Source organism: Hemitrygon akajei, chromosome 3, assembly GCF_048418815.1.
Source record: "Hemitrygon akajei chromosome 3, sHemAka1.3, whole genome shotgun sequence".
NCBI lineage: Eukaryota > Metazoa > Chordata > Chondrichthyes > Myliobatiformes > Dasyatidae > Hemitrygon > Hemitrygon akajei.
In genome coordinates this window covers 43,913,180-43,927,953 of record NC_133126.1, presented here as the reverse complement: position 1 = coordinate 43,927,953, position 14,774 = coordinate 43,913,180, and the positions used below count along the sequence as shown (strand labels likewise).

The window sequence follows — 14,774 nt, the reverse complement described above, 5'->3', positions numbered from 1 at the left end:
TTTCAAAAGACACTGATATATCTTCAGAAGACCTACATGTGCTCCGCAGCACTGACTCCTTTACACTACAGTTGACTTTTTTTGTTCAAATTGTATTAATTTTTGCATATTTTTAATAATTTATGTTGGCTTGTTTTTCTTGTGACATAATGTCATATCCCTGTGATACCAGTGGAAATAAGTTTTTATAGCACCAGGGCAAACATATTCTTGTGCATATGACAATTAACTGGGCCTGACTTTTGAGCATTTCAGTGAGATATGCAATGGATGTAGGAATTTTCAGGGATATCCTCTTTTTTGTTAAAGAATAAAAAATTGTAGCAAAGGAGCAATGTTTTAATTGAAGAATAAATTAAAATCCCAGACAACAATTGGGAATTTTGTGAAATCAAACTGGTGGTGAACTGTTCAAATGTCAGGTGCAGTTTATTGTCACATGCACAAGAACGATGCCTGGGTGCAATAAAAAGACTTACTTGCAGTGGCATCACAGGCACGTAGTATCAGAAACACAACTTCATAAGTGAAATATAAATTGTACAAAATTATACAAAAAGGAATACATTTAGAAGATTTCCTTGGAGGGTGGCATTAATCTACGTGCTGAATCAGAAGGTTGTACCTTAATTTTTCCTTTTTTGTAAGTTTCAGGAGCCAGTGACACCTCAGCAAACTACACCTGTTGCTACTTCTCCAATATTTGTGCAGCCTACACCTTTGCCAAAGGTAATGTTTTCTGTACCTTAATAATTTGTGCCTTTCTTTACAATGTAGAGCATTCAGCTTATTGAATGCATGCTGGCTTTCAGAGAGTAATTCCATTTCACCCTTAGTTTTCTGTAATCTACTATAAGACCATATGACTTAGAAGCAGAATTAGGCCATTTGCTCATCGAGTCAGCCATTCAATCATGGCTGATTTATTAACCTCTCAACCCCATTTTTTACCTTCTCCCCTTAATCTTTGATGCCCTTACTAGTCACACATTCTCATGAACACTATTCTGATTGTCCTGCCATCCACGTGCACTAAGGAAAACTCCCATTGGCCAGTTAACTCAATACTTTCTAAAGGATGTGGGAGGAAACCAAAGTATCAGAGGAAAGCCAAGTGGTTACAGCGAGAACATGCAAAGTCCTTGCAGCAACTCTAGAAGTCAGACTTGAACCCAGATGACTTGAAATGTGAGACTACTTACAATGCTGTTTTGCCGCTTGAGTTCAAGCCTCATTTATTTCAGATAATTTCTGCAAAATATTTCTAATGAAACTCATGCAAAATGACAGGTTTAATGCCAACTGAATTCCAAACTCTAAGAAAATTTTAATCAATCCTATTCAGTAGAAATGTTAACACTATATCAATTTACTGTTTCTTGTTTTGGACTATAACTCTTTTTAATTTCTTTTAGCCTAAAGCCCATCAGGTCAGCATTAGAAATTTCTCAAGCCCTACACAGTGTAGCCATTGTACATCTCTGATGGTGGGTTTAGTGCGACAGGGATATGCCTGTGACGGTGAGTGATATATTAGTATTATTTGTAGTAATACCTTTAATATTCAAATTTAACATTATTTATATCATATGAAACTTTGCAATTTGTAGAACTAATTCTCTACCTGTATTTTGTTTCAATGCAAAATTAACATTGAGTGAAATTTTGTGTAGTTGTTAGACAGTATCCAAATTTCCATACAACAGTTTCAAATACTTGCATTACAATAAAATTTGTTACATTTTATTAAATAGTTAATGAAATTACTTTATTTGTTCCATAGTTTGCTCATTTATTTGCCACGTATTGTGCAAAGACAGTGCTCCTCAGGTATGTCCGATTCCATCTGAGCAAGCAAAGAGGCCACTTGGAATAGATGTCCAGAGGGGGATAGGAACTGCATACAAAGGTTATGTCAAGGTATGAAAATTATTTTTTCCGTAGTTTATAGCAATGAATCAGAATCAGATTTATTATCGCCGGCATGTGTCGTAAAATTTGTTAACTTCTGTTAAAATTTGTAACTACAGCAGCAGTTCAATGCAATACATAATATAAAAGAGAAAAATAATAATACATAAATAAGTAAATCAGTTACAGTAGATGTATATTGAATAGATTAAAAATCATGCAAAAAACAGAAAAAATATATATTAAAAAAGGGAGGTAGTGTCCAAGGGTTCAGTGTCCTTTTAGGAATCGGATGGCAGAGGGGAAGAAGCTGTTCTTGAATTGCTGAGTGTGTGCCTTCAGGCTTCTGTATCTCCTACCTGATGGTAACAGTGAGAAAAGGGCAAGATGGAGATGACTAAATTTACAACCCTCTGCAGCTTCTTTCGGTCCTGTGCATTAGCTCCCCCCCCCCCCCCCCCACCCCATACCAGACAATAATGCAGCCTGTCAGAATGCTCTCCACGGTACATCTATAGAAGTTTTTGAGTGTATCTGTTGAGATACCAAATCTCTTCAAACTCCTTTTGAAGTCTTGCCGCCTTTATAACTGCATCGACGTATTGGGACCAGGTTAGATCCTCAGAGATCTTGACACCCAAGAACTTGAAACTGTTCACTCTCTCCACTTCTGATCCCTCTATGGGGATTTCTATGTGTTGCTTTGTCTTACCCTTCCTGAAGTTCACAGTCAGCTCTTTCGTCTTACTGACGTTAAGTGCCGGGTTGTTGCTGCGACACCACTCCACTAGTTGGCATATCTCACTCATGTACACCCTCTCGTCACCATCTGAAATTCTACCAATAATGGTTGTATTGCCAGCAAATTTATAGATGATATTTGAGCTATGCCTAGTCACACAGTCATGTGTATATAGACAGTAGAGCAATGAGCTAAGCACACGCCTCTGAGGTGCTCCAGTGTTGAGGTGGAGATATTATCACCAATTCGCACAGATTGTAGTCTTCTGGTAGGAAGTCAAGGATCCAATTGCAGAGGGTGGTACAGAGGCCCAGGTTCTGCAACTTCTCAATCGATTTGTGCCTCAGTATTTACTCAATATCAGACCATTCTGTTGTTTTGTGTTTGTCACTGTATTTGTTCTGACCATGTATTCTGTTTACTCTGTGATTTGATGCAAGCAAGGGATTTCATTGCAGACTGATATATATGATAATCTAATCTAAATCACTTTGGTTGTATTAGCACTAGTGTGAAAGAATGGGAGTTTGTAGACTGACAGACCAAGATGTCTCTTTGAAAATTCCTGTTCAGATGTTCTCAATATTGAACATTTACAATGTTGTTTGTCTATAACATAAGTAAAACGGAAACACAAGGAGGCAATCGGCTTGATATCAACTGGAGTATCAATTGCAATAGGTGGCTAACTGTGCCATAGCGTTCAAATAGCTTTCAGATCAACATTGTGCCGCCTTAAACAGTGTACCAAGTTTTTTTTTTGGGTAGATTTCATTCTTTAGGATAACAACACATAATTACTTTTGAAACTGCAAAGATTAAAATAAAAAGCAATAGTTGTCTGAATCTAGACGTACAAAAAAACTGGATGAACTCAGCAGGTCGGGCAGCATCCGTTGAAAGAAGCAGTCAACATTTTGGGTGGAGACCCTTTGTCTTGACCCGAAACGTTGACTGCTTCTTTCAACGGATGTTGCCCGACCTGCTGAGTTCATCCAGCTTTTTTATACGTCTTGATTTGACCACAGCAACTGCAGTGTACTTTGTGTTGTCTGAATCTAAATAGTTGAGGAAAAAGGTATAAAGATAGTGTAAAGGTTTTAGAGAAGACAATTGAGTATATCAATGTTTAAAGGAATTTGTGCAGAGATTCTAACTGAAATATCATGTTGACCAGAAACATTACAACTTTAATTTGCTTCCTTTGTTGGTACTTAAGGTTCCTAAGCCGACTGGAGTGAAGAAAGGATGGCAACGCGCATATGCAGTTGTTTGTGATTGTAAGCTTTTTCTCTATGATGTAGCTGAAGGCAGATCCACACAGCCCGGAGTTGTTGCTAGCCAGGTGCTAGATTTGAGGTAAGTTTTCATAGCTAGAAAAAGTAATAATTTGTCAGTGTGGATTATTGATACTTCCTCTTTCAGACTAGAGGATATCAGTGTTTATTTCCTTTGATTTATTTATGTGCTCATAAAAGGGGGGGAAAATCAATACTTGCGGCTATTTCTTCATGAGTCCTAAATATTATAAAATTTAGATCCTTAGCAATATTCTCTTGAGTTCGACATCACTAAGCAGTACTTAAATCATTTCTTCATACTTGGGATGTTAATATGACTTGCGTGGACTGACAGTTAAAATCCTCATTGATTGAATTGGTTACTGATATTCACACGAGATGAATTTTGCGCACCACAGTTCCCAAGGAGGCATTGGATTGCATAATGGAAGAGAGATTTCAAAAAGACATTCTGCGCACTGCAGTTCTCAAGGAGAGTGTGCATAATTAGGCACTTGGCAAGGTCCAATAAAAAGAAGTTAAGCGGAGTGGCCATTATGTAAGTGGGCCAGTGTTGGTAGTTCAGGGCTTTGGCGAGGAGAAGAGACTGTAGGTAGATTTTATTTTCATTTAATTTTTCTTGCTTTCTTATTGCACAGTTAAGAGCAGTGGGGTGCCAGGCAGGGTAGTGGAATGTTCCTCTTGCTGTATGAAGGAAAGCAGGGAGACCTCCAATGTCCCTGCCAACTACACCCGAAAGAAGTGTATCCAGTATAGTTTCTTTCAGAATATGTTAAGGAATTGGAGCTGGAACTGGATGAACTCCAAATCATTTAGAAGGCTGAGGGGTTGATGGACAGGACATACAGGGAAGTAGTTACACCCCTGGTGCAGGACACAGATAACTGGGTGACCATCAAGAGGGGGAAAAGGGATAGTGCAGGGTAGCCCTGTGGCTGTTTTGCTCATGACCAGATAGACCATATTTTTATACTGTTGGCATGAGTGATTACCCAGCAGAAGAAAGTCACCTCAGTCAGGTCTGTGGCTCAGAAAGGAAGTGGGGAGAAGAGGCGAGCTGTAGTGATGGGGGATTTATTGGTTAGGAGAACCGACAGGAGATGTGAAGAAGAATGAGATTCCCAGATGGTATGTTGTCTCCTGGGTGCCAAAGTCAGGGACATTTTGGATAGAGTCCAGCAGTTTTAAGTAGGAGGGTGAATGGTCAGAAATCATGGACCATACTGGTACCAATGACATGGGTAGGAAGAGTGACAAGGTCCTGGAAAGTGAATTCAGAGAGTTAGGTGCTAAGTTAAAGGACAGGACCTGCAGGGTTGTGATCTCAGGACTGCAAATTTATGGATGACACCAAGGTTGATGGTGTAGTGGACAGCAAGGAAGACTATCAAAACTTGCAGCGGGATCTGGACCAGCAGGAAAAATGGGCTGAAATATTGCAGGTGGAATTTAATGCAGTTAAGTGTGAGTTGTTGCATTTGGAAGGACCAACCATGATAGGTCTTGCACAGTGAGGAGTAGAGCACTGAAGAGTGCAGTGGGACAGAGGGATCTGGGAATACAGGTTCATAATTAATTGAAAGTGGTGTCATGGGTAATTACAGCCGTAAAGAAGGCTTTTGGCATATCAGTCTTCATAAATCAAGGTAGTGAGTAAGGAGTTGGGATGTTAAAAGTAGTATAAGACATTGGTGAGGTCTATTTTGGAGTATTGTGTTCCTACAAGAAATATATCAATAAAATTGAAAGAGTGCAGAGACAGTTTACAAGGATATCACCAGAACTTGAGGACCTGAGTTATAGGGAAAGGTTAATAGGTTATGACTTTATTCCCGAAAGCATAGAAGAATGAGGAAAGATTTGAAAGAGGTATACAAACGACAGGGTATCAGGATCCAGAGCAAGAGCTGATGTCGCTCGTTCTTCATGATGGTCACTCCTCTCTCCATGCGCTAAGGCTATAAAGACTGCTGCATCAGCTGTGCTCCATGCCCGCTAACATGAACTGATATGCCAGGCTTTAGGCCTACTCCGGGGCTGCTCTGGGTTTAGATCCGAGGACTCAGTTTTGGTTCGGAATGCTGTTCGCTTTAATTGCTTGCATGATTTGAAAAAAGCTGTCACTTTCTTGTCGTGATGTTGCTTGCGGCTGTGCTGGTGCAGGTGGTTAGTTCAGTCAGGGTAAATAAAACCCTTCCAGGAGGAAATGAAGGTTCAGCTTTGTGTTTGATGATCTGCCCAACAAACATGCCTTTGGGAGCCGTGGCCGCAACTGGTTGATGTGGCATCGCCAGCGATGTCTGTCCATGGTTACATCATAGAGCACTCTCTCCATCCGTTTGGCAATCTGTTACACAGGGATCATTGTGATTTTGTCTGGCCCACCCTGCAGTTCTGGGCTTGAATAATTTCACCTGTTGACCAAGATCTGTGTCCCTGCCTTTGTGCACCTGACCATCTGCTGTCTTGGATATTGGACACTGTCAATATTGTGTCCAATACTGTGCGCAGTTTTCTTCCCAAAATCGCTTCAGCTGAAGACTTCCCCATGAGGCCTGGCTGCAGTGTAATTTGAAATGGCACCAGTAATGTGTTGAGAGCCTTGGACGATGTTCCTTCCCCTCTGTATTTCAGAAGTGACCATTTGAAGGTATCCACAAACCTCTCTACTTGGCCTTTGAGTTGAACTGATGTGGATATTTCCACTGTCTTGGCGAGAATGCAGCAAACTATGAACTGAATTGAGTGTAGTTGTCAGAAGTTAGCATTTCTGGCATCCTAAGGCAGCTCAAGATCTGTAGCATCTGTTGAATGGTAGTCTCTGTCATTATTGACTTCATAGATAATACTTCTAGCTATTGGAATAGGTATCAACCAGGACAAGGTAGGTACACCCACTGATTGAGCCAGCGAAGACAACATGTGCTTGACTCCAAGATCTGGTAGCCTGAGGTCCTGGTTGTGGATCGGCTCTATTTGGATTCTTTGCTGCCACAGAGCACTGAGAATGCTGCTTGCACTTGGATGTGATAGCTTTCTGTGTGCCCGGTCAGTACACAAAGAATCTTGTCGGGGCTTTCATTCGAATGATGCCCAGGTGACCATGGAATTGTTTCAGTACTTTTGGTCAAAGTGTTTGTGCAATCTCAATTCTGCTTTCAAGTATGAGGCAGGAGTCCACAGTTGAGAGCGATGTATGATGTCAGTAGAAGGGTACAACGTCTTCCTCAACCTTGACTGGCCATCTATTAAGGAATCTGGAGATGTGCTGAAGAAGAGGATCTGCAGCCATTTCTGCTCTGATTTTGTCAACTGTGACTGGAAGACCTTCAGCAATATCTGATACAACCTAGTGGACTTCACAATCAACTGAAATTGCAGCCACAATTCCACCACAAGGATTAAACTGACTGGTCTGTAGTTACTTTATGTCAGCTGGTCCAGATGAGATGCATCCTAGATTGCTCAGGGGAGGAAATTGCAGGTGTCCGGCTATAATTGTTCAAATGTATAGATTCAAAAATAATGTCTGAGTGGAAGATTGCAAATGATAAACTCATTCACATAAGGACCAGGAATAAACTCAGTAACTGCAAGTGGTTCAGTTTAATCATGGTGATGGATTGCCTTGTCGAAACAGTAATTAGCAACAAAATCAATAGTAATCAAGTGCAGAATGATTCAAGAGAGAAAAATGCATAACTAAAGTGTATTTGAAAGCTACAAGGATCAGGAAGGGAACTTAAGCTAATATAGTATAAATGGACTAAGTAGTTGGTAAATATATTTTAAAAGTAGTAGTCATGGTACTGACTTTTTAATGAACACTAGACATGATTCTGATCTGAAAAAGAACTTTTCACTATTCCCTTCGTAGGAAAAGATTTTATCAACTGAGGGAAGTGTGCAAGAGTTCCCCAGATATTGGTACTAGGATTACCAGTTTACTTAATGACTGGGATATTTTTAATTCATTCAGGGGATGTAGAGTTTGTAGGTTGAGTCTACGTTCATTGCCCATCCCTAAATGTCCTTGAAGGTGGTGGTGAGCTGCTCTTTTGACCTACTACAATTCTTGAGGTGTGGGTTACTTATATTGCTTTAAGGACAGGAGTTCCAGGATTTTAATCCAGTGGTAGTGAAGGAATGGTATATTTATAACTGGGGATGATGTGTGTCCAAGTGGTGGTATTGCATACCTTTGCTGCCCTTGTCCTTCTAGCTGGTAGAGGCTATGGGTGTGAAAGGTGCTGTTAAAGGAGTTTGGTGAGCTGCTGCAGTGCATCTTGTAGATTCAAACTGTTGTGTGTTGGAGGTGGCGTGAGTGAATGGGTGGGGATGCTGTCAAACAGATTGCTATGATTTGACTGTAAGTGGCCAGATTTCAAATGAAGCTTGGAGATATAGTGAATTGTGAGGAGGATAATAATAAGCTTTAAAGAGTTTCAAATCTATAGGCTGGCGGAATGAATGATTTGGTGTTAGATGAAATTTGATAGTGAGCACTGTTGAGTGTGACATGAAGAATGAGAAAGGGCAATATAAACCAGAGGAAACAATACCCAAGAGGAATAAATAAAGAGAGGGATCTTGGATATATGTGCGTAGTTTGTTGACAATGGCAGGGCTTGTTGAGAATGTGGTTAAAACACACAACACACTGGGCTTTATAAAAAAAATAGGCATAGAGTACAAAAGCAAATTAGTCACAATTAACCTTTTATAAAACATTGGTTCAATCACAACTTGGAGTATTGTGTCCAGTTCTGGGTGTCTTGCTCCATATTCCAAGAAGGATGTAATTTTTATCTATGGAGAGTGCAGGAGAGATTTATTAAAATGACTCCAAGGATGAGGGACTTCAGGTATGTGGATTTCCTAGAATTCTAAGGTTGTTTTTGGAATGAAATAGGTTGTAAGTGGATCTGAAATAATCTTTTAAAATCAGAAAATCGTGTAGGCGATGAAGGAAGAGAAAAACTGCTTCCTTTGGCAGTGGGGTCAATTACTGATCATCATAGAATGTTGGTGAGTGGAAGAACATTTCTTTTATGCTGCACATTGTTGGGATCTGCAAAGCAAGTGCAGTGGCAGCGATGGAGGGAGATGCCTAATGTGTGGAATTCAAATTAAACTAAGCATCTAAGTATAAACTCCCTCAATTCCATTTATATCACATTGTTATGCCAAATGCTATGCATGTTGCTTTACCCAGTGCATTCTCTACCCAAATTCTTAGTCTTAGTGGAATATTATTAGAAACACCAATTTGCAGTAGGGTAACTAGGGATGACCTCAAAATCATTTATTGAGTCAGAAGTAATTTTACTTACATTTGTCTTGGAAAGTATTTTATAAATAAATAAGGTTGTATAACTTCCAGTGATTATCCATAAACTTGTAACAAAACATACTTCATCCACCCTTTTTTTTACATCTATTCACAATGTCAAATGACCCATAAATGACTTAACATACAAGGGAAATGTTAGGCACCATATTTATTTGTAGAAGATTGGTAAATTCATATTGAGAGTGCATATATTTTCTAGAAAAATATAGAATTCTCTCATGTTTTTATATTGTGATGATATCATTGGGATATATGATATGTGATTAATGTTGTAAAACTTTAATTTGCAGAGATGAAGCTTTTTCTGTGAGTTCAGTATTTGCATCCGATGTAATTCATGCCACCAGAAAGGATATTCCTTGCATTTTCAAGGTTAGCATTAATCGCTCAAAATAAAATCTTGTGATTTGTCCTGGCATATAGAAGTACATGAAATGAGAGTTTCAGTTATGCTTGAAAGCCCTTAATCCATATTTTGTTTTCATACCATTCAGGAATGACAGACTCTGTATGAAATTCAATTGGAATAAAATTATTCTTTGTCAGGAAGCTTCTTCCCATCATCCACACAGCATCTCAACCCATTGATTTCCATTACTGATTCATATATTTCATCGGCCTCTGTCCACGTTAGCTTTTTCCACACTTCCCTGTTCCATACCTTGGCCCTCCAATGTGATTAGTTCTTTACCTTCAACTTCAGTGGATCCTTTCTTTCACACCTCACATTATTCTTTCTCAGACCCATTCCTCTCCCCATCTCACTTACTCTGCAAAGGCAGGATATTGTGGAAGAGAGAACTATTTTGTACCATTCATTCATAGACACTGTGTTGTAGTATATTGGACCCTTCCAGTTATCCAGACCCAGAGTAGGAGGTTCCTTTAGAAGTACTGCTACTGAACTTAGTGATTTTGTTTTGCAATTCTGTGGCACAATCCTGCATTACACCACGTAGTGAAAGACAGAGATACTTTTTTAAATTAATAACATGGTTGGCAATATTTGGTTCTTGTGGAAAAATCAAAACAAATGTTGTTCACAGGAAGAAAGATTGATTACTTTTAAATGCAATTTATTGATGAATATCACTCCAATTTGTTCAATAGGTGACCACAATGCTCCTCTCCTCGCCACCAAGGACTTGTTCATTGCTTATTCTAACAGAAAGTGAAAATGAGAAGAGGAAATGGGTTGGAATCTTGGAAGGGCTGCAGAATATCCTACAAAAAAATAAACTTAGAAATAGAGTTGTATATACTCCACAAGAAGCATATGATAGTACACTGCCTTTTATTAAAACAAGCTTATCTGCTGCTGTTATAGGTAAGTTAATTGGCATATTTTTTACTGAATTATCAGTACAATTTCTAACACTAAGCTTTAGAGTTTCTTTTTGCACAATCAAACTGAATTTCTTTTTTCCCTCCTAGATCGTGAGCGTATAGCTCTAGGCACAGAGGAAGGACTTTATGCAGTAGAGCTAACACGAGATAGTAAGCTACTAAATAATGGATTTGCTACTTTAATTTTAGACTATCAACATTAATTCAGTAATTGTAACTGAGCAATGTTGCCAGTTTCAAAAATGTGTATTGTAACACATTGAAACAAATAATAGAAATTAACTTTTCTAAACATTTTACTAAATTCAGAAAGGTTTAAAGAGTTAGCAAATGATTAAAATGTACCTTAATTGCATTATTATGAATTTTGATAGCAGGAAATCTTACACTGTATAAAATTATTTTTCTCTGATTGCAGTGATAATACGTGCAGCTGACTGTAAGAAGGTCCACCAGATTGAACTTATTCCCAAAGAAAATCTAATTGTCCTTATTTGTGGCCGAAACAAACATGTTCATTTTTATCCATGGGCTGCTTTTGATGGACCTGAGACCACCTTTGATGTTAAACTTCCTGAAACAAAAGGCTGTCAGACAATGGTTACTGGATCTTTGCGGCAGAGTGTTGTGAGCTGTCTGTTTGTGGCAGTGAAACGACAGATCTTGTGCTATGAAACTAGCCGAACTAAGCCTTATTATAAGAAATTCAATGAGATTCAGGCCCCAGGCTACGTGCAATGGATGGCAGTATTTGACGAAAGGTTGTGCATTGGCTACCCTTCTGGATTTTCGCTGCTTAATGTCCAGGGAGATGGACCTTCCATTAACCTTGTAAATCCAGTGGACACATCACTTGCATTTCTGTCTCAACAATCTTTTGATGCTCTATGTGCTGTGCAGATTAGCAGCAAGGAGTATTTGCTCTGCTTCAGCCACATTGGGGTATATGTAGATTTGCAAGGCAGAAGATCACGCATGCAAGAATTAATGTGGCCTGCAGTTCCCATTGCCTGTGGTATGTATAGATTTTCATGCTGGTTCCTTTCAGGGTTTCTTTTTGGGAATTTTCTATTTAGTCATATTCTTTCTTACTTTAGTATAAAATTGTCATCTATAGGAAGCCTAACTCTAGGTTTTCCCAAAGCAGTTTCTTATGTAAGAAATCTAATAATTATCCATGGAATTGAATTAATATTAAATAATTTGGGCTTCAAGAAGACTGTGTATTCTACACTTTAATTTTTTTAACAAGGTTTTTAAAAATACAAATATGTAGAGTATTCTCAGGCTTTATTTTCTGAATGGACCAAGATGGACAGGCTGAATAATATTGTAACAGAAAACCAGTTATAGGCTTGATTTGGTGACTAACTCTGTAAAACAGAAACACATACAATAACATTGCCTAATCAGACAATGAAAGATCTTTCATTAAACTGATTATATTTTCTAAATACTACTTTTGAATAGAAACCTCTAAAGAGTAACTTCTCCTGTGTTTGGATCTACTCTTTGTGGTGGGAGAGTATCCTTAGGAACCTTCAACATTTACTCCAGACTCCATGAAGTCTAATGGACTCAGTGTGGAAAATGCCCTGATTTCCACTTATCCTCCCTCAGCTGATGCATCAGCGCTTGGAAGAAACACTGAAAGTAGCAATAGGAACAGAATATATTCTTGGTTGGTTTTCAACATCCACCAGTATGTGTTGCCTGACTGAGTCCACTGACTGAGCTAATCACACATCCGAGGATACAATTGTCAGGCTGGGTTTGCAGCAGGCAGTGGGATGAATCAATGCAGCAGATAAACTGGCCAGTCTCTTCCAGGTGTATTTTATTTTAGGGCTGTTCATCTTTCAGAGTCTTGGCATTGCTGGCGAATCTAGATTTTATTGCCTATCTCTGATTGCCCTACAGAAGGTGGTAATGAGTAAGACTGTTGACCGATTGCACTCCTCATGCAGGTGCTTTCAGAGAGCTTGTGAGAGGGAGTTCTGGCATTTAGACATCAGTGGTGAAGAAGTGAAACTTGTCTGTAGTCAGGATGGTGCACAGCACCTGTTGCCGTTGTGTTATTAGAGGATGCATTTTGTGAGGTGCTGACATTGGAGTAATCTAGAATAATAACTGGAGAGCATTTTGTGGTTAGCATGCACTTATAGCTATGGAGTGTTGGTGGTGGTGGGAATTAATGGCATGGTGGTTGGGACATTATTCAAGTACATTTCTCTATCCTGGATAGTGTGATGTTGCTGGAGCTGCACTCATCCATTGCTAATGTGCCTTTTTGATGGTGGTGTATCTTTGGGATGTCAGGAAATGCCTCCATTTGTTATAAACAACTGAACCCTTGACCAAGTCTTATAGGTGGTTGCATTTGAGATTCTGGTCAGTGGGTTCCCCCAAGACAGCAATGGTAATGTTATAGCAGATGCTAAAAATATTGTGTAACATGCACAAAATGCTGGTCAGCAGGTCAGGCGGCATCTATTGGAGGGGAATAAACAGTCAACGTCTTGGGTCAAGAACTGTTTCTGTAGCTCAACTCTTTACATCTAGACATCTTTACATCTCAACATCTAGGATGTTGTTTGATTCCCCAGCTTTTCCTCTTATCTATTATTCCATAACAGTTTTTGTCAAAGTTACCATCATACAATTGTGGATTAAAATCCTGATTTCACACTCATCTCATCACCCATCCTATTGTGTTAGTTGGGACAGACAGGATTGAACTGGAAGTTCCTAAATGGAGAGGTACTGATGATCATGATCAGCAGCAGAAATGTATTCCATTAGTCTATAACCATAAATGAGGTGCTACTGTGCTGAAGCTGCAAATGGAACAATGTCCATGCTAAACAGCAAAATCAGGAGCATCTAGCCTTGGACAATAAAACAGCTCATGGAATACGAGCTCCAAGGCATTGTAGTCATCTACTGATGGCAGTGTAATGCCGAAGACTATATTCAGCCAACAGTGCTGAGTGCATTATCTATTTGACAGCAGCAGAAGGAAAATAATTACAAAATGAGAAGAAGTTGCATTATATCTGCCTCAGAGAGGTGGCTTCTTATAAGCTATTGTTCTTAGTTTCATCTGTCAAGATATCTCAGAGTCTTGTATGTTTCATTTGTCTCCTCACTTTTCTAGACATAACTGAATTCAAGCCTGTTCTCTCTAAACTTTTCTCAAATGACAACCAGTCCTTTTAAGGTATTTCTCTGGTAACCTCTGAAATGCCTCCAAGGCATAACCATCTTCCTTTAAATAAGGGGACAAATAATATGAACAGTGATGCAGATGTGATCTCATTGAGGCCCCATATAACTGAAATAGCAAATCAGGAACAGTCATCCTCTAGAAATAAGTGGAAAAATTCTTAAAGCTTTCTTCAATCGTTCTGTCTGCATGCCAGCCCTTTGGCACACGATGCTGTGCCGAACATGTACTTACTTTAGAAATTACCTAGGGTTAGTCATAGCCTTCTATTTTGCTAAGCTCCATGTACCTATCCAGGAAAGACCCTATCAAATCCACTCACCACCCTCTGTGTAAAAAAAAAAACTTACCCCTGACATCACCTTAAAACTGTGCTCTCTCGTGTTAACCCTTTCAGCCCTGGGAAAAAGCCTGACTATCCACACGGTCAATGCCTCTCGTCATCTTATACACCTCTGTCAGGTCACCTCTCATCCTCCAAGGAGAAAAGGCCAAGTTAACTCAACCAATTCTCATAGGGCATGCTCCCCAATCCAGGCAATATCCTTGCAAATCTCCTCTGCACCTTTTCTATGGTTTCCACATCTTTCCTGTAGTGAGGTGACCAGAACTGAGCGCAGTACTCCAAGTGGGGTCTGACCAGGGTCCTATATAGCTACAACATTACCTCTCAGCTCCTAAACTCAATCCCACGATTGATGAAAGCCAATACAGCATATGCCTTCTTAACCACACAGTCAACCTGCGCAGTAGCTTTCAGTGTCCTATGGGCTCAGACCCCAAGATCCCTCTGATCCTCCACACTGCCAAGAGTCTTACCATTAATACTATATTCTGCCATCATATTTGACCTACCAAAATGAACTAGCTCACAGTTATCTGGGTTGAACTCCA

At 39.4% G+C, this 14,774-nt stretch overlaps 1 protein-coding gene across 4 annotated transcripts in view; it reads left to right on the top strand.

Moving 5' to 3' along the window:
* cdc42bpb (CDC42 binding protein kinase beta (DMPK-like)) overlaps nucleotides 1-14,774 on the top strand; it is a 198,209-nt gene that overhangs the window by 168,910 nt on the left and 14,525 nt on the right. For 2 of the 4 annotated variants that reach the window (XM_073039719.1, XM_073039717.1), the window contains 8 exons: nucleotides 655-729; nucleotides 1,416-1,521; nucleotides 1,784-1,920; nucleotides 3,873-4,012; nucleotides 9,598-9,679; nucleotides 10,418-10,634; nucleotides 10,742-10,804; nucleotides 11,073-11,669. In XM_073039719.1, coding sequence (XP_072895820.1) covers nucleotides 655-729; nucleotides 1,416-1,521; nucleotides 1,784-1,920; nucleotides 3,873-4,012; nucleotides 9,598-9,679; nucleotides 10,418-10,634; nucleotides 10,742-10,804; nucleotides 11,073-11,669 — 1,417 coding nt within the window. Of the gene's footprint in view, nucleotides 1-648; nucleotides 730-1,415; nucleotides 1,522-1,783; nucleotides 1,921-3,872; nucleotides 4,013-9,597; nucleotides 9,680-10,417; nucleotides 10,635-10,741; nucleotides 10,805-11,072; nucleotides 11,670-14,774 lie in introns of all 4 variants that reach the window. The other 2 variants (XM_073039718.1, XM_073039716.1) reach the window with 1 other exon arrangement.